The 18,942-nt window shown below is 39.9% G+C and overlaps 1 protein-coding gene across 4 annotated transcripts; it reads right to left on the minus strand.

The window, feature by feature from the left end:
- Positions 1-1,018: 1,018 nt before the first annotated feature.
- LOC121592090 (group 3 secretory phospholipase A2-like) lies at positions 1,019-9,175 on the minus strand. 4 transcript variants are annotated; one of them, XM_041913375.1, is made up of 7 exons: positions 8,948-9,175; positions 7,170-7,362; positions 6,734-6,903; positions 4,706-4,900; positions 4,010-4,097; positions 2,201-3,039; positions 1,853-1,943 (listed from the first exon to the last, which is right to left on the minus strand). In XM_041913375.1, the coding sequence occupies exons 2-6, from the start codon at positions 7,343-7,345 to the stop codon at positions 2,766-2,768; spliced, it is 903 nt and encodes a 300-aa protein (XP_041769309.1). In that variant the 5' UTR covers positions 7,346-7,362; positions 8,948-9,175; the 3' UTR covers positions 1,853-1,943; positions 2,201-2,765. The 4 variants fall into 4 exon arrangements, with proteins under 4 accessions (XP_041769311.1, XP_041769309.1, XP_041769308.1 ...); XM_041913374.1 differs by having other exon boundaries at positions 7,170-7,403; XM_041913376.1 differs by lacking the exon at positions 8,948-9,175 and adding an exon at positions 8,019-8,925 and having other exon boundaries at positions 7,170-7,403.
- Positions 9,176-18,942: the final 9,767 nt, after the last annotated feature.

Consider the following 18,942-nt stretch of genomic DNA (forward strand, 5'->3'; position numbering starts at 1 on the left):
GCACGCGCATTCTACCGTGCACTGGACGAAAGTGGCTACACCCCTACGCTAGCACTTCTTCTGCAGGACTACATTCTGATCAACAGCACCGGTGCCATACCGTGGAGTAATCCAACCTTTGTCTATTACGACCAACAGTTGATTGACGCCATTCAACAGCAGCTTGAGATAGAAAACGTGCAAGACTCCTACGATCATCACCAGCTGCAGGCTGATTACGGCTCTGCTTTGCAGCCCCTGCACGGAGGACTTAAATTTTTCACCTACTACTGCGGTCCCGGCAATTGGTCTGCCGATGGAAGCACGGTGCAAAACGCATACTTTTCTAACATCGATCAGTGCTGCAAACTTCACGACGAATGTCCGGACACTATTGTACACTCTAGGGACTATCACCGGTACGAGGATTTACCCTACAAAGCGCAAATATTTACCAGGTATGAAGAGCTTTCTCCCTTCTATGTTTTTCGATTATTATTATTAATTCACCATTACCGAGCTCATACGGTGTGATGTGTTACGTTACCCATCACTTGTTTATCACCAACCAGATTGCGGTGTAACTGTGATGTTGAGTTTCTAAGATGTCTGCAAAACATTTCTACCTTTTTCTCCTACGCCGTAGCGTGGATCTACACCAAGTTTCAGTCCAGTTGCTTCGACTACGAGTACCCTGTGATGGAGTGCACCGTAAAAAGGTGAGGAAAAGAATCGTTCATCTTATTTCAACAGCTGTGCTGCGGCAGAGCATTCATTCGGGCTGACCTGCACTTATTGACCTTCGTTGCAGAAATGATGGACTATTCACCGCCGACCGTTGCCTCGCATACATGGTGGACAATTCGTATTCCAAACGATGGCAATGGTTTGACATTCCCTACATCGGCTCCAATCAGTTAATTTTCCCAGAGGTGGAGTACCGATACGATCTCAACTGGTTCAACATACTTTTCGAACGTAATATCACCCCCAATGTTTCCATTGCATAGTGTATTTAACCATACTGTTGAGGCTGCTTTGTAGCTGTTATGTGGTGTTAACTTTTATTTAATAAAGAATATTTACGTTTCTAAGCTATACTCGGTTTCCTTCGTTCACTATCAGAGGAAGTGTGTGTTGTGACGGTGAGTGTTCATAGGAACAGTTTTAAATTTACATATTCTTAAAATTAATCATCGGATAACAATAATTTGAGAGCAGATAGCTAAAACCCAAAAAAATAACTGTTTACTTTTGACTTTAAAAAGTATGGTCTATTTCTTAGCCCTTTCTTTGACACTTTAAGCGCAACGGAAGCTAGAAGAAAACAAATGCTCAAATGTAGCTCATTTTCAAGTCGCAAGTTAATTTGAGAGTGCATCAATAAAACCTTAACTTATTTTTTGCTGCTGTATTTTTTATTTCGAATGCAACTAATGTGATGGAATGTCTATATGTTTACTTTTTAGACGAAAGTCTTTTACGAAATAGGGATGAAATATTACAAATATCATCACAAATAATTAATTAATGCATTTAATAGTTGATCTGCATAAGACGATCATCGTAAGGCGAGAGAAAACGACAATCACTGTCGTTACGGAGTGTTTCTTTTACTAGAGCAAATCTTATAAGCATAACGACCAACTTTAACTCATTTTACTAGTCACATCAATGTTGCAACCAACATAACTATTACAATTTAAGAAGCTTTCCTATGTTCAATCCCTATTGATCAATCGTGTGTACAGCTGGATGCTTCGTAACGGATGTACTTGTACATGTACAGTAGTGCTCCTCAATTGACTACCTTCAGAGAACCCTTGATTACGCCATCAGCGCACATTTACTATGAAGCTAGTTATTTATTCGACTTTTGCTGCATGATTGGAATGTATTTTTCACTCGGGCGATACTTCCACCTTGAGCATAGCTCGTCCGCTTCCGTCTGGTTGAAGCCCACTCTAATGGTAAAGATATAATAGAAATAAATATGAAACAATGATTATTCAGTAACATTTAAGAAGTGAAAAAAAGTTCTGCCATACAACATGAAACGGTCTAAGAGAAACACATTGTTACTGTCCACCACCGCATGAAACAACATCTTCACCAGCAGCACCACCACCTTACAACTCGCCTAAGAATAGTTTACATTACCAAGCAAATCTAACCATTACACCATCACTTTTCCACGTAGCTCCCAAAATAAGTTACGTACCTCCTCTCACTCACCATTGTCCATGAGCTGTTCACATTTTGAGGCCGCATGGCTTTGTTTCCGCTGTGCCTTGACATGGTCAGCTTCCGTCGTTTCAGCTTTCGTTTTCTTTGCGGCCATTAAATTTCGGAATCTCTTTCACCCGCTATTTTCATGGCTGTATTCATTCAAAATTTTCTCCGAACTGTACTCACAGCAGACCATTATTGGCGGAGCGTTTGAGGTACTTTGTTCCAAAATGAGTTACACTTACAATTAGGTAGCAAATACTCACTAACAAATACTGATCTAGCCCTGAGCAAAACTAAGGTAACTATACAGTTGTCCATGAAATGCTGTTAATTGAATGGAACATCTGTGCGAGCATAAATCGATTCCTGATTTCGATTCCTATTGCTCAAATAACAAGTCTAGCAATGTACTGTTGTTGTTGGTGTAGAATTATAGAGGTTTTAGACCTCATGTGTCTCTTTTGCCTCTTTCAGCAATGTACTGTAACCTTATACAGACAGTCTCAATCTCTATCGGACCCAGATCATTCAAGCATTCCTGGAAACAGTAACGTTCATCCGTATACGATCGACTTTGCCGTTATCCAGTAGCGTGTATAGCCGTTTAGCGGCCTCACAAACAGGTCCTTAAACAAATTCTGCGATATTAAGCCCAACGAGCTGATTTTCAATTGATTTCCACCGGTAACGTCATTCGGGCTGCCCAGGTCAAACGACCGCGAGTTTCGTAGCGAATTTGTTTGTTTATTATACGCACCACCAAACGGTAGGTTGTACGTGCCAGAGCGATAGAACTGTACGGGACAATCGTATCCCGAGTGGGTGCCACTGAAAGTATGATAAAAGGTTCGGTCAAAATAACGATATCCGATTGGTTTTAGGGCAAGAGCGTCTGCTGTGGCTCCGGCCAAGCCGGTTTGCAAACAATATACATCTTCCGTACCGCGTTCAGTCACCCTCGGGATCAATTACGGTTCACCCTGAATTTCGAATGTTGATACTTACAAACCATTTTTCTTCATTCACACGCTCAGAGTCAAGGTCAGCAAAGCACCACCACCAGTCGTCACCGACACACATGTTTCCGACCCAGTGTCGCTCATGCACGCAGCGCTTGTTAGCTCATCTTTTTGCTCTTATTGCCAGCGAACCATAGACCTCCCTATTGCACCTTCAATGTGTCCAGCGGATTGATTTCACACGATCCATCCATTGCGATCCCAAACCAAACTACCGAACATTTTAAGCAATGCCCGAAAAAAATAAAGCGTCTAGGCTACGCACTAAAGAGCAGAAGCTCACCAGCTTGGAAAGCTTTATCTTCAACACGAATGATTTGAAGCAGGGCCGTTTCATTCCCCACGAACCCCTGCTCCCATCCCCTACCCACCAAACGTGACGTCCAAAGCTGTGTCAATCGAAATGCGGTTCGAAACACCTTTGACTGTGCTATACGCACCAAAACTGCGCCAGTTCGTGGCTCTTTCCTAATCATCATCAGCATTGCCAGGACGGGCGGGCAAGCGGCGAGTAAAAGATTGTTGTTGCTTCGGAAGAGTATTGCGACACCTGCTCGCCGTGCAGGTCAAGCTTGATGGGGCCAGCGTCTTTTGGAGGTTGTAAAATGGATAGACTGATCTCGGCGACGTTTGTTTTCTTCCCGTGCCTGAACCCTATCGTATCAATCATATAGCGAGTTTGTGGCGAATAAAGCGACAGATCGCGGATGCGTTTGTGTAGCCGCTGCCGTTGTTGTAGTCGAAGCAACGAATGAATAAATGGCTGGTCGTTAACTTACCTTTGCCAAACTGAGCACGGTCTTCTTTCGCCAAAGCATGTCACCTGGACGACATTGAAGAATATAGCACCAAGTGTGTTGGCCGTCTCTGCGAAACAAACCAGCATTAAATTACTTAGTTACTTGTCTAGTACAGTTTATAACTATACGATGTATTAGATTAGATTAGATTAGATTAGATAGATTAGATTAGATTTTTTAAAGGATTTTTGCATTTTTTTTAGAAAATCATATATTAAACTGCTTCTGCCTTTTGTCTTTCCCATGTACGTTGTTTATGCAATCATATCCTCGCCGATTAGCTAACTGTTATGAAATTCAATATCAAGCAAACAACATGATTCTGATTATTCTTCTCATTATTATTTGAAGCATTTGAAGCACAATCTTTGTCGATCTAAACCTGGCTGTCAGCGACTTGTCAGCAGGATAGAGTGTCGGTCCAAACGGGGCCTAACGGGGCGGTGAGCATGTAGTTTCTTAGTTAGAGTGATTTTTACTAGGGGAAAGGTAATACCGAAAACGAGCATGGAAAATTCACGACAGACTATAACACAACTAAAATCGAATAATTTTTTTGGGGATATATTCTATTAACTCTTTAAAGTTTGAATACGGAAGACAATAAAAAAAATCTATCATGGAAATTCCTCGTCCAGTATTTTGACATTGGAACACACGATCACTTTTACTTACCCGTGTTTAAGTTCTGCAAACATCTCCTGAAACGTGCGTCACAGTCGCAATGAGAACGAGTGAAGGCGCCACGGTTGCATAACCCACGGCGGCACTCGCCCGGGAGTAACACATTAGGGCACAAGTCATGTTCTCGGCAGCACTGATCTTCGTCAGCATATCGTCCCACATCGGAATAGTTTGTTGCGATAGTACCTGTAAAGTTATCTTTCGATCACTGTCCGTGTTTAGCTACCATTTGACCAGGGATGTATCAAATCGGGATCAAATCGGGTTAAAACGGGGCTTTTCCGGGTAAAGTAGGAATTTAAAGCACGTAATTATATAGACATGAATATTGAAGCTGTTGAAAACTTAACGAACAACAACATTGTCCTGTAACAAATTTTTAACGCACACCTAACGCCCATAACATAATAATACAAGACTTCTCTGGATTACTTCACATTTTGCAAGGGAAAATATGTCTTTAATATGCATTATTCTTATTTTACCCCTGATTTAGATGTTTTGAATGGCCATAGTTTGGAGTATAATTCTGTTATCTGAGAAAATGGAAAAAAAAAAACATTTGTCTAAGTACAAGTATTACACTCAGAGATCAGAGAAAACACAAATTTGCCTTGTTAGGGAAAGCGAGGCAAAATGGCACTGTTAAGGATTTTACTCTGCATCTTATTGGGTAAATCACTTTACACTGATATTTTGACGGCAATCGATGCTTCAACGTCATATTCATGAAACAAAAAAATTAGTAACAATAGCAACAACAAATAGATGTATTAAATGAAATTTAAAAATCAACATCAAAGATTGTGAAAATGTATTGTGCGGGGTAAAATGGTTTCGCTATGGGGCAAAATGGTCATACACAAAATGTCAAAACACTTCAAAACAAAATGGCAAAATGCGTCGCAACATTGCACTTTTGGCTTTGGTTTATGCTCTGCCATCTAGAATTATGATGTAAGTTTTGCATTAAAGTATTTTGTTGAATAGTTAAGTAAATTACTGGAGTATGTTAATAATTTTTAGTTATTTTTCTTATCGATAGAGTTTGCAATATATTAGCCTTACATAAATAAAACCGTGCTTTGTGCAGTGATCTTTGCTTACATCTCAGCCTCATCATTTTGCTTCTGTTAAAATATACCAAACATTTTGCCCCAAACGAAACATTTTACAAACTTTTATTTAAAAAAAACTTTATATTAGATTAAAACGGTTACTTTTTCCACGGAAAATCATAGATAAATGTCATGTGCCGAGATACACATCCTTTTTTTTCTCAAATTATTGGCTAAATTCTTACGAAAGCTTATTTTCGAGACGGTAAAAATAACATCGTTTTGAGCAATAATTTTCCTGATTTATTAGTTTATTTATAAATCTTTTGTTATAAAATGTTCATGGTGAGCAGAAACATCGTTTTTGATGTTTTTCAATCATTGCAAGAGTTATATTTCCATATTTCCATTCCAAATAACCCGAAATGATAAAATGCATAATGAAGTAATCGCGAGCCCCTGTTGTCATAGCTTTACAGCTTTTACACTTCCGCTTGTCAAAAATGGACGAAACATAAATCAGTCTGAGTTCTTAGTGAGCTTTAAATACATTCTACCATACTTTTTTTTTTTGTTCAGACACATCGGTTCATAAAATCCGTATTACTATTCTACTTTACGTTTGTCTTCATTTGGAACTTCAGCTTACGAAACAGACATAATCGCCTCGTAGCCTTCTATTAGTGTTTTATTTCATTACTTGCTCTTCAACGTTTCCTCCCTAAATTTGTCTTTATAGCTTGTTCTTGAAATGTTTTTTTTTTAACCAGCTAGTAGGAAGTTAAGATTTAGGAAACGGCAATGCTACAACCGATAGACAACTGACCCTTTTTTGTTTTGCTAATGCGGTACACAAGTCAATTTTTTAACTTTATCTCATGTCCTATAACTTACTCCGAGTCCTACACCTTGATATTTATCAATTACGCAAAACTTGCATGAGTAACTTGCGGATACTCACCTGGTCCACACCATTTAGTGCCAGGGTATATAAATCCCAGCCCTCCTTGCAGCTCTCCGGAAATGTTACTAGCTTCGCCACATACCTCTTCCAGGGCTATTACTGATTCTCGCGGCACTTGCCGTACCTTCTTCGTGTCCGATGCTAAAAGCATGCGCTGAATGTCTCCACTAAAAAATAAAACAAAAACAAACTTGTTCAAATAACTTAAAATGAGCCGACTCTACAGAATCTGAGCTGGAGAGCAACACAGCACGGCCTTGAACTTCCATGCGAGTACATTCGATCGGACCGGGTCATGGACCGGTTTTTGTTGATGATTTAAGTTTCGCTTTCAACATTCTCTGCTCAGGAGCAATTCATCAGGATCTGTTTGCTCTGTGCGGCAACGGTCAGTAACCTGCGGCTAGGGAAACTACACCCCATTCATGCTTACCGGTCAGAGTGGATCTTGCAGTACGGAGGTCGACTGCTTAGTTCGACCATTCGCGTCATCCGGAAGTCGGCCACTAGAACAGAACTGCACGCAACTTGCGTTCGGTGTATCGTGTTGGTCAGCAGCAAGAACCACCACCATAAGACCACAATCCGCTCCATTGTGAGTTGATGCATCCGTACAGCTACACTTACTATTTTCACATCGAACGAAATCGAGATTTAATCGTAAATCCTATCGGTCGATAAACGATACACAACATTGTATGATCAAGTCATTTTAGACAACGTTTACAATACGTCGCTTTATTTTACATGTAGAAACGGTTTTAGTAATACTATGTAATTACGTAATAATATACCTTTTTATTATACTAAAAAAACTGATGCTTCAAAGTTTTGTCCTACTTATGCGGTACAATATAACTATCATCAGTTGCGAAACTGAAAGATATTCTGGTTTTGTAATGTTCAATGATCAACAACAGAATACAACAAAATGAAATTTTCGGCATTTTAACAAAAGACCTAGCTCTTTCTTTTTATTTAAAGATTGGCACAATAAACTTTTTTTGCACAACAAATACAACGAATACACACACTGATTTGATCGCCTGTGCTGTAGATTCATTGCATCACTCTCCCGACATTCAAAAGACCAATGAATTTTGATGAGCCACCAATTTCACATACTTTTGGTTTGCCGAGAACCTGCTTTTCCGGTTTTTTTTGTTTTTATTTTTTATTTTCATTTGGCCTCAACCACATCGTTTGTATTTTGTATTGCTTTTTTTTCAGTTAGATGACACTGACCTAGAGCCGCTTGGTTCAGTGTGGAGAAGAAACTTACGATGATGCACACAAAACAACCAAAAAGTCCATTGATCTTCGATCGTCGTCAACAGTTTGAGTGGGATCGCCGGTTGCTAACACATTTTATGCTAATCATAACGACCTTCACATTCGCCGCCTAACGCACACACATAAGCCTTGCTTATCACGCTTGCTTTATGAACTCGAATAGTTCTGGTGCTAAACAAATAATACATTTCACGTTTGCTTACGAATTGTGAAACTTCGTTCGAGACATTCTACCGGCAAAAGAAATCATTGAATCTGCCCTCAGTACTCGGCACACACTAATAAACATGAAAATGAGTGAAAATGCGTTCTGCCCCGTTGCCGATGTATGCTAATTTGACCTACCTTATTCTCTAACAAACAACATTACATCACATCAAACAATTTCAGAATAAGAATAGAAAATGTTGAAAAACGTTTCTAAACGCTAGAGGAAAATTCGGACGCTGTTTTTAACAATCCGCAAAAGATAAAATAAATCATTAACTTTCAGCAAGACGTAAAAAATAAATCGTCATGAGCGTACGATGCTCTAATACTTTGGATAAGATCGTATCAAATGCATAAAAACGACTATTGCATTCTTCACCAATCAAAGGCAAATTATTCACTTAGGCCATGTGCGCGATGGGGCACAGGATGTCACTGTGAATCACTGTTTGTACGGTTGTTTCACCCCAATGTGTAGTATACTCTCTACTATGTTAGACAAAAATCATAGAGCTTTGTCGTAAACAGCAACAGAAATACACACCCATCACCGGCATTTGGCACGGGTGTCTCTTTTTTTGTTTAAATTATTGCACTTTCACGTACGATTTTCAATTGTTCCTGTGTTTTGATTGCGCCTAAACACCTACGAGCCTTTAGATTGTTATCACGTATGGTAACTAATAATCACTGCTGATAAATTAATACCTTTTGGAACGGCTTCAAAATGAAATCACTAAATGCAGCACCAAGCCAGTATCAAATAAAATCTCATCAATGTAGCTCAAATGCACCCCACAAATTCAAAACTGCGTCAAAAATTGTACTGCGATCATCCGCGACTCGGCCCGTATCGTTTCAAAGTCAAATGTCAACTGATGCGCGAGGCAGGCGAGCCCCACGCGGACGGACACACTGCTGAGCTACCAATGATGTAGTTGTGTACGTTTCACGAATCGTACGACGTACGCTGCAGTCCTAGGCACGAAGCTGATGCTGTGTCATTGAGAATGTTTGTGGTTGCCAATCAAAGATCACAGACAGGAGATTGTCGCTCGTGTTTGAATAGGAATTTATTTCTTTGGCCGCCCGCTCACCCTTCGACTGCTTCGCAAGATTTTATGCTGTTGCATATATTACAACAACGTACAGCATATATGATCTGAGACTATAAGTTTAGTCAAAACTATTGTTGTGCACGGAAAAAAATTTAATACATTACTGTACTCACTGTTAATTAAATTTTAATCAACCTTAACATTCAGTCTATGTGCATAACGTAATCGAGCATATGGAGTCTAAGGTACATCTAAGGCGAACTTCTATAATTACATCGGATTGCGTATAAGGAACTCTATAAAGTTTGTAAAGCTACATTGTGAGTGTGGAGCTACATTGAGCATTTGCAGTCATATTGAGGAACTATACATTGCACATAATCACATTGCACATTATCAGGTGAAGCGAGACCTGTCGGACATCAGGTGTCTACATGGATGGGAGGCCGAGCATCCTGGAGAATGATTGTTGACCGGCCCATGTCACACCGCGTGCTCGATCGTGAGCAAGCTAACAAGGGAGAGAGATATTGCACATAAAGCTATGGGAGCTTCGGATAAAAGAGGCATGCGGCGCAAAATGGATACCCTATATTTAAACACAGGTAACGTAAACTCAGAGACTCAAAATGCATTCATTATACTGTGTTAATAATTCTATGTAAGTTTCATTACTAGCCATTTATAAAACAAATATTTTTTTTTATTATTCAAGAGTGACGGTCCGAAAAGGCCGTATTGCTATAAAACAAATATAATCCCTGTAAAAATGATAACCGATGGAATGAGTATGATCAGCGTTACTTGTCAGGTAGATACAATAATCCATGTCGTACATATATAGTACTTACAAACGCCTCCGAGACATGACCACAGTCAAAATCTGACGAAACCCTTCTTGGCCGCGTTCGAGAGGAAGATGCTCAGAAGGATCTTTGACTACGTATGTGTGAAAAGACGATGCAGTAACCTGATACAACGACGTGCAGCCTTTCATTGTCGTTCAGCCTATCAAGCGATAGCCCGTTCAAGTTCCGGTTGCATAAACCGGACAACTCAGCCAGTCCGTCTGTCTGTCAAGAGATTTAAAGTGACTTTGGTCCTTATGGACTCTTTCGTCACGTGCACTAAAATCTTTTTTGAAGAAACAGCGAGACCGTGTGCGGTTTCGAATATACCTGCACGGGGAAATAATGCAAAGCGGTTGCAGCACGGAATAAGTTAATAAGTAAGTTAGTAAGTAGCTCGTCCTGGTCCCATATGCTTTGCTATGCAGTGTTATAAAGTGGAGTGCCATACATCGGGGTACCTTTTATCCGGCTGTCCATGTATCCGTGCTCAAAGTGGGTTTATTACAAGGATGTTATAAGAGACCAGGTGTTGGAATACAGAGCAATTTGACAAACCGCCTCATGATGTGCGGGTTCTCGATCCAGCATTAGTCGCTATGTCAAATCCCATACATCTTCATAATCCGTATATAATCATGTAGTATGTTTTTGACATAGTTAACGAAACAAACGGTAAATTTGAACTATGTTGACGAAGGAACTCGGGCCAGGCCACGCGAAGGAAAGGCCTTCAGTGTCCTAAGTTCCAACCGAAAACAAATTTATATAAAGATGGGTTTCTGCCCGAAAGGAGTTACCAAAATAAATTGTACATTAAACCTTCGGCTAGTGTTCGCGGTTCGTGGGAACCTATGCTTCGAAAGTGGCACAATTCATTCAATAACTTTTCGGATGGGAGCAGAGGGACCCGGATGAGACCTAAAGAAAAACCTAGGAAAGGCCAAGACGTTCAAAGAAAATCGAGACGTTTTCCGTTCAGTTTCTAAATTAGATCTGACGTTTATTTGACAAAATTGGTTCTTATATACTAACATTTTTGAAGGTGTTGAACGTGTCCGTACACTTTGTTTAATTGTATTGGTGCCAGTGTGTGAAAGTACCGTGACCCTTTTCGGCAATGCATGCAACGGTTTGTTTATAATCTTTATGTTTCCATATGCTGCTATGTTTACGCTTCAGTTTCACGCATTCTAGATTAATCCTAGGAATACTTGAAATTTTATGACGCCCTTGAAATTTTATAACGTCCTCGTTTTGGGTTGATAACTGAAAGAATTCGTTACATGCACATATGCATGTTTTCGTTCTTCATGCATTTTTCTCCTAATTTCTTTGCACCCAACGGATGTGCTCGTTCCAAAATATTTATTACCCTACGTTCGAATGGCTTATGCTTATCGATGAACTCAAGAAACGGGCCGTTCCCAAATTGTATGTTTATTTAGGCCAGCGATCTCGTTCTCATACGATAAGTTACAATAGTGTCAAATTTCTCCCAAATTTAGCCGTTGCAAATGAAACATTTCGTTGCAATTTAAAATTCATCAACTCAGCCGTTGCAATTTAATAATCGCCTCAAACCTACCCGTTGCTGCCACAACATTCTCCCCCTTGTAATTCATCACTATGAATTACACCTAACTCTTGAGCGATGTATGTATACTTGTTCCGGCTCTTTTACTTCCATTCAATATATTGTGGTCCTTAATTAAATTGATAATATTCAATCAATGCAATACAACGGTTAGATGACGATCAGCTGATGCTTATATATGATGCTTGCCTTTGATTCAACGTCTGTCTCGATTCGCCTCGTATGATGTCTGCGCGGTTCCAGAATCTTCCCCAGATGACCAAATAGTTTTCCTCTCTCGTAAGGAAGTTGAAGTTTGTTGAAGTCACCGTGTACTTTGGTGAAAGTGGCGCATGTTGCAAGGATGCTCGAAATCCAAAGTATTAAGTGCACGTAGTAACCAATTAAGTGTTTGCAAAGATTGTTCTGTACCTCAGTTACTGCGGAAGTTTCATTTATACCTAGCTTTCATATTTTCAATGTATGCTCTTTTTCTTGGCTTTCTTTAGGCAAATTTTTTTTCATTCTCTCGTTTATGTTAACTACTTTCGCAACTGATTGCATTTCAATCAAAAATATTTTAAACTCCTTCCAATAATAGGACCATTTCTTTAAGTTGTATCTCGTGTTCGCTTTGACGCGTTCTTGTGTTGATATTTTCATTTTCAGATAAGTGCTACCAGCATTGTTATTGACTTTTTCATAAAAAACCTAATTTGATTTTTAATCCACGCAAGATTTGTTTGTTCAAATTATTCAAACTTGTGTTCATTGTCATGTCTAGTGTATTTACGTCTTTTCTGGAATGTTGAGCTTTATCGTTATCTTTGTCTAGCTCCTGATTATTTATTTCGATTTCTGATACTTCTTTTCTTTCATTAAATTTTTCCATTTCTATTTTCGTTATTTCCTGCACATTGAAATTTGTCAATTCATTTTGTTCAATACCCAACAAAATATTCTCATGATCTTGATCTATAACTGTTCTATCAATCGAAGTTTCTGATACTGATTGTACTTCATTACTAATATCAAATGATATTCCTTCATCTAAGATTTCAATCTTTACCTCTATTGCCTTTTTGTGACCAAAAATGTTTATGGGTTCTACCAAATTTTCAATTTCTTGCACACCTCTATTTACTTTAATAGTTCTCTCATTATTTTCCTTGTTCTTGTCGCCTTGGGTTTGCATTTGATTTTCTTTTCTGTCCGCACACTCTAATGCTGTTTCTGTTGACATTGTAACTGATTAATCTTTCCTCTTCTCTTTGACCTTCTTTTTCGGTGGTTTCAATCGTTTACGTTTGTGAGGCAACCTATTTATTGTTTCGTTCTCTTCTTCCTTTGCTTCGTTTGAACAAATGTTATTTTGGGAAGTGATTGCTCCTAGAAAATCTAAGATTTCCGAATGATAGCTTGTTCTTGATGAACTAGTTTCTGCTAATGCATTATCATTAATAAACCTGGATAAGCTATTTGACTGTTCTGACCTATCTTTTATCGGCTCTGGATTCAACGATCCTTTATGACAAAATGTCGTATGATCAAAGAATGTGTCATTACCTTTGCTTGGTATATGTAAAGTTTCTGAATAATCCAAATGATTATTTTGTTTCGGTAGTTGCCGTATTGTGCTTGCGATTGGTATGAGCCAATCCGATAAATGCGTAAGAGTGACAATCTCGTCTTTCTGAATGTTACTTTTGTATACAATCCAATTAGTTTGGAGGTGAAATGGCATTTTGCCTACCAAATCATCAATAAGTCGGTGATCGTACAAATATTCCTTCTTTTTCATAACCTGTATGTTTGTTACAAGATTTTCAAGCGCTTCGCTTAGTTCGGGGATTTTGTTATTTTCCACCCGAATTTTTGTAACATCGTTCAGTAACTCCTGATAAACGATTTCAGGTCTTCCGTATACTTCCTCCAATCTTTTGATAATCATAATTACGTTTACGGGATCCAGAAAAAGTGATCTTACGCTTCTTTCTGCGTCTCCCTTAAGATAAGTTTGAAGGCGATTCAAGTTTTCTAAATTACTGAACCCAGCTTCCTCCGAGGTTTCATCAAATGCCTTTTTGAATTTAGGCCAATCTTTTGCTCTTCCATCGAAGTATCGAAGTTCTCTTAATGTTGTACGTTTGTAGAACATATTATCGTTCATGCGATTTTGCTTCAGTGCTTCAATTAAAGCCGATACCACAGAATTGTGGTCTTCGGGAAGCGGCATTTCTTGCGAAAAAGTATCCTTACATTTAATACAAATGTATTCTTCCCCGTTGGTTGGTTTCGTGTTAAGCTTAGTACAAGCCAAGTGAAACCATCGGTCACACTCTTCACACTGGACCATTTTTGATTCGGAATCATCTGCCTTTGTACACAGTCTGCAGAGTCCGGCTTCGTTATTAACGAAGTACTTCTTACCCTTTAAACCCATTTTGGTGTTGATTGATCTTCCTTCTCTGGTTTTAGCAACCGAAATTTGTTATGCAACTACTGTTGCACAAGGTAGCGCGTAGGTCAGTTTTTTAATAACTGAAGGATTTATCCCAACAGGTAGAGTTCGCTTGTTCCTTTTGCCATAACCCTTGAAATTGAACGCCTTTTCTGTGGATAGGATCGTTCTTGTAAAAAGTTACTCTCTTTACAAACTGGAAGAATTCGTTACATGCACATATGCATGTTTTCGTTCTTCATGCATTTTTCTCCTAATTTCTTTGCACCCAACGGATGTGCTCGTTCCAAAATATTTATTACCCTACGTTCGAATGGCTTATGCTTATCGATGAACTCAAGAAACGGGCCGTTCCCAAATTGTATGTTTATTTAGGCCAGCGATCTCGTTCTCATACGATAAGTTACAATAGTGTCAAATTTCTCCCAAATTTAGCCGTTGCAAATGAAACATTTCGTTGCAATTTAAAATTCATCAACTCAGCCGTTGCAATTTAATAATCGCCTCAAACCTACCCGTTGCTGCCGCAACAGACTATAAAAATAATTTCATAATAATTATTTAATTTGATTCCAATGAAAAGTGAACGAATTTTTTTAAATTACGTTCTAAAACTTTGGAAAAGTGACTACCATAGATTAAGCTTAAACGACTGGAAAATAAAATATCCAAAGAAAAAAAAACAAAAACTCCTTAGCTTCACTGGTTTGCTATTGCTGTATTGCTGTCCTTTTCTTGCAATGTGTCATCTTATCACCTATATACAGTGAACCCTCTCTTATTTGAAATCTCTCATACCCCTCGCCTGAGCGCGCTGTCGAAGGTTTGGATGTGTTGGTGCGTCAGACGGCCAATCGCTGTCAGCCGCCATCCGTGCTTTTTCCCTCCATAGCGCTATTTCTTTCTCGCGTATGGTTAATGCTCATGAGTTGCTGTGGCGCTTAAAAAAGCCGTTTACAAACATTGCGGTGAAGAAGTTTAATTTTCACAAATCAAACCAAAAAAGCGCAATGAGTTCAAACGCTGCAATGTAAAAATGACTACGGAATCGCTAGCTCACGCTGGTGGGTTTGCTTTGCAAAGCGCAGAACCCTAATGCGCATTAACACATTCAACCCGGCGCTGATTTTCATCAACATTCTGTTCTGCCGGCTTCAAGAACGCAAGCTGATTGTGAAACCAGTATGCAGGCAGTCTCACTGGCAGTCCCTGGGGCCTGCCATCGAACTGAACGTGTTAAGCATTAAGCATAACTTTGTTACACTAAGCTTTTACTTTCGTATGGTGTAGATTATACAGATCTGCTGAGCCGTCTGCGCATGGGTATGATTGTGCGTGTGTGTGCAAAACTGTCGCCGAATGTATACTCTTCCGGAATGTTATGATCCATCGGAAAGGAAGGTGTTCATGAATGGGGATGGGGTACTGGCACACAGCTGTTGGGAGATTTAACAGTATATCTAAATTGCCAGCGGAGGGAGGGAGGGGGGAGGGGGCTTAGGCCATAGGACCTTTACGATCATCGGTCACAGGCCCTAAAATTATTACCGGCATGAGGGGGGTGGAGGGGGCAAATGGTTCTCCCGCCACGGGGCCCCAACGACCATCTTTTCGGGGGCCCTTGTCGCTAATACTCTGTCCTCTTGTAAACATACTGCATACTACAGACTAAAGATCTTCGGCGACCGCCTAGTCCGTCTACCGTTAGATCCGCCGCTGGTTCATGACGGTGTTTCTTTTTCTATTGTAGAGTGCATCCTTCCCCCTGCCTGCAGCCTGTGCATCGGGCAGGAGACAGTGTGGCAGTATGCAAGTTGCCCGGTGGATAGGAGCGATCCCGCGGCACCTCATTCCTCACATCTGTATGCCTATCGTGGGTTATAACCGCGTATGAACCGTCCGCCGTAGTAAAAGCTGACTATCTGGCTACGTGGTACTCAAGCCCTGAAAAGGCCAATTTGATCGCGTAGGCTATTACGCCAATAATAATAATAATAATAATAATAATAATAATAATAATAATAAAAAGAACTTAGCATAGCAGTGCACACCTGGGTAAGAGTTTGTCTTGACTTTGTTGCTGCCGGGCTACCGCTGTGACGCGACAAATGCACGGAATGCACTCGATCAAAACATGAACCTACCGATCCGAACCCATTCCAAGCCATTGCCGGTCAATCGGCGTCATGATATCGACTCCAAACCAACAAGCCACCAGATTCTGGACGGACAGGTGCTGCACCATACGCGCACCGTAATAAACCAATCCAGAATCCTCTTTTGTATGGGTTCAATTCAAGTTTTGATTCCACTTGCTTCCGCTAGCTGAATTGGAAAGAAATGTGCTACATATAACATGCACGTTTGCTTCGATTTCATACCCCCAACAGCAGAACCGATCGCAAAGATGGTGGTGACAATCCAATGGTTGTGTTGTGTCTCAGGTAGCGATATCGAAAATGCATGAACTTTGATTCTGGTGCGTACATTTTCATCCACTGCGGCTACACACAGTTGTGGGGTTTCTGCACGCACGCACGCATACACACACACCCACACACACACACACACACACACACACACACACACACACACACACACACACACACACACACACACACACACACACACACACACACACACACACACACACACACACACACACACACACCACACACACACACACACACACACACACACACACACACACACACACACACCACACACACACACACACACACACACACACACACACACACACACACACACACACACACACACACACACACACCACACACACACACACACACACACACACACACACCACACACACACACACACACACACACACACACACACACACACACACACACACACACACACACCACACACACACACACACACACACCACACACCACACACACACACACACACACACACACACACACCACACACAACACACACACACACACACACACACACACACCACACACCACACACACACACACACACACACACACACACACACACACACACACACACACACACACACACACACACACACACACACACACACACACACACACACACACACACACGCACACATGCATATGTAGCGCCCGATAGTTAGGCAATTAGTATAATACTAGGAATAATCAATTATAGTAAGCAATTATGGTAGCGATCGTTTATGGTATGGAAGGATAGGATAGGAAGGATAGGAATAATTATAGCAAGTAAATTACATAAAAATGCATTAGCTAGATAAGGACAGAATATAGGGCATATGATAGAACAGGATAGGGAGATAAGCTAATAGCCACATAAGATATGTTTAAGATAAATACTTTTAGCCAATAGAAAAACGTAGGGTAAATTTTGGCGCGAAAAGGAGTAGTATAAATAAGAGTTAGGAATAGGAATTAGGTCATTAAGGAAACTGTATACTAAGAGGAAACGCTGCCCAAAAATACAAAGACTAAAAAGTATTTCTAAATCGGTGTAGTCATTTCGAGTTGGATGTAAAGAAACCTTTTGTCCACCACATGGCGACCGTGACAGTGTGCAGAAAGTGATAATTTAGTAATGCACGATTTTAATAACGAGAAACGATTTTAATAACGCGAGGTTACTGAACCTACGTAAGTGCGTAAGAATGTGTCGCGTAAGTGCGTAAGTGTGCAATATCGGGAACTGCATAGAATCTACGACATATATAGTGACGTTACGCTAGACTATATATATTGGAAACTGTCTTAAAATGAATGGCATGTGAAGTACAGTTTCCATAAAATCCGATAAGCTATACCGTAAATTAATAATAGTTAACGGTATCGTGCGTAGCCGGATTAGTGCAGTGACCTATCGAAAAACTATCGACGTGTGAACACGAAAAAAAAAAAAAGAGAGAAAGAAGTACGAGTGAGAGAATTGGGAGTAAAAGTGGATCGAGAGAGAGAGACATATCATCAAATAGTCTCAGTTCAACGTGTGAGAAGCGGAAGAGACGGTAAGGTGAGCGAAAGAGCGAATCGACCGATAACGGCTGTACAAGCGAGAAGGAAAGGCTGAACCGTGCTGTGTGATGAAGTTGAACTACTCAGCACTAAACTTAAAAACGTTTATTTACAACAGGAAATACCCGAGCAGGTAGCAAAAGAAATGGCGTTAAAACAAGGTGTTAACACTCTTATTGAAAAAGTAAAAAATCAGGAAACAAGAATCCTTTTAAAAGCGGGTAAATTTTCTTGTATTTCTGATGCTTTTGAAAAGGTGTTAGAAAATGAAAAAAATAATAATGATATGCAAATATTATCCTTCGGAAGAAATTACTATTACACACCACACATAAATAGTAACCGAAGATTTTTCCGCAGCAAATTTCCCCATAACACAAACAGTAGATATATGCAAAATACACATAATAGAGGGTTTGGCAATCGTTTAACGTACAATAACAATCAACCCGATAACAATCGATTTCAAAATAAAAAATATTTTCATAACAGTCAAAGGCGAATGCCAGCGTCAAACACAAATTTTAATAGGCTATACACAGCGCAAGCTGAAGAACAGGAGCATTTTTTAGGGGATCCAGATACACTGGAAGAAACTCTCCAGAGTACGGAAAACTATCAACATTCGCAATAAATTTCCATGCTAGTAATTTCATAAAAGTTCAAATAGACATGGCTACTAATAAAACAAGTATACTGATTTTAGATACTGGAGCAGATGTGTCATTATTCAAAGTGGATAAA

The sequence above is a fragment of the Anopheles merus genome, chromosome 2L (genome assembly GCF_017562075.2).
Source record: "Anopheles merus strain MAF chromosome 2L, AmerM5.1, whole genome shotgun sequence".
Classification (NCBI taxonomy): Eukaryota; Metazoa; Arthropoda; class Insecta; order Diptera; family Culicidae; genus Anopheles; species Anopheles merus.

What these genes read in the sequence shown, in the direction of transcription:
- LOC121592090 (XM_041913375.1), bottom strand. Translation starts at nt 7,345, where the DNA reads ATGCATCAACTCACAATGGAGCGGATTGTGGTCTTATGGTGGTGGTTC. An exon ending in TTTGCAGAACTTAAACACGG is followed by an intron (nt 4,098 to 4,705) that starts GTAAGTAAAAGT and finishes TTTGTTTCGCAG; the next exon opens with AGACGGCCAACACACTTGGT. An exon ending in CCGTGCTCAGTTTGGCAAAG is followed by an intron (nt 3,040 to 4,009) that starts GTAAGTTAACGA and finishes TCATACTTTCAG; the next exon opens with TGGCACCCACTCGGGATACG.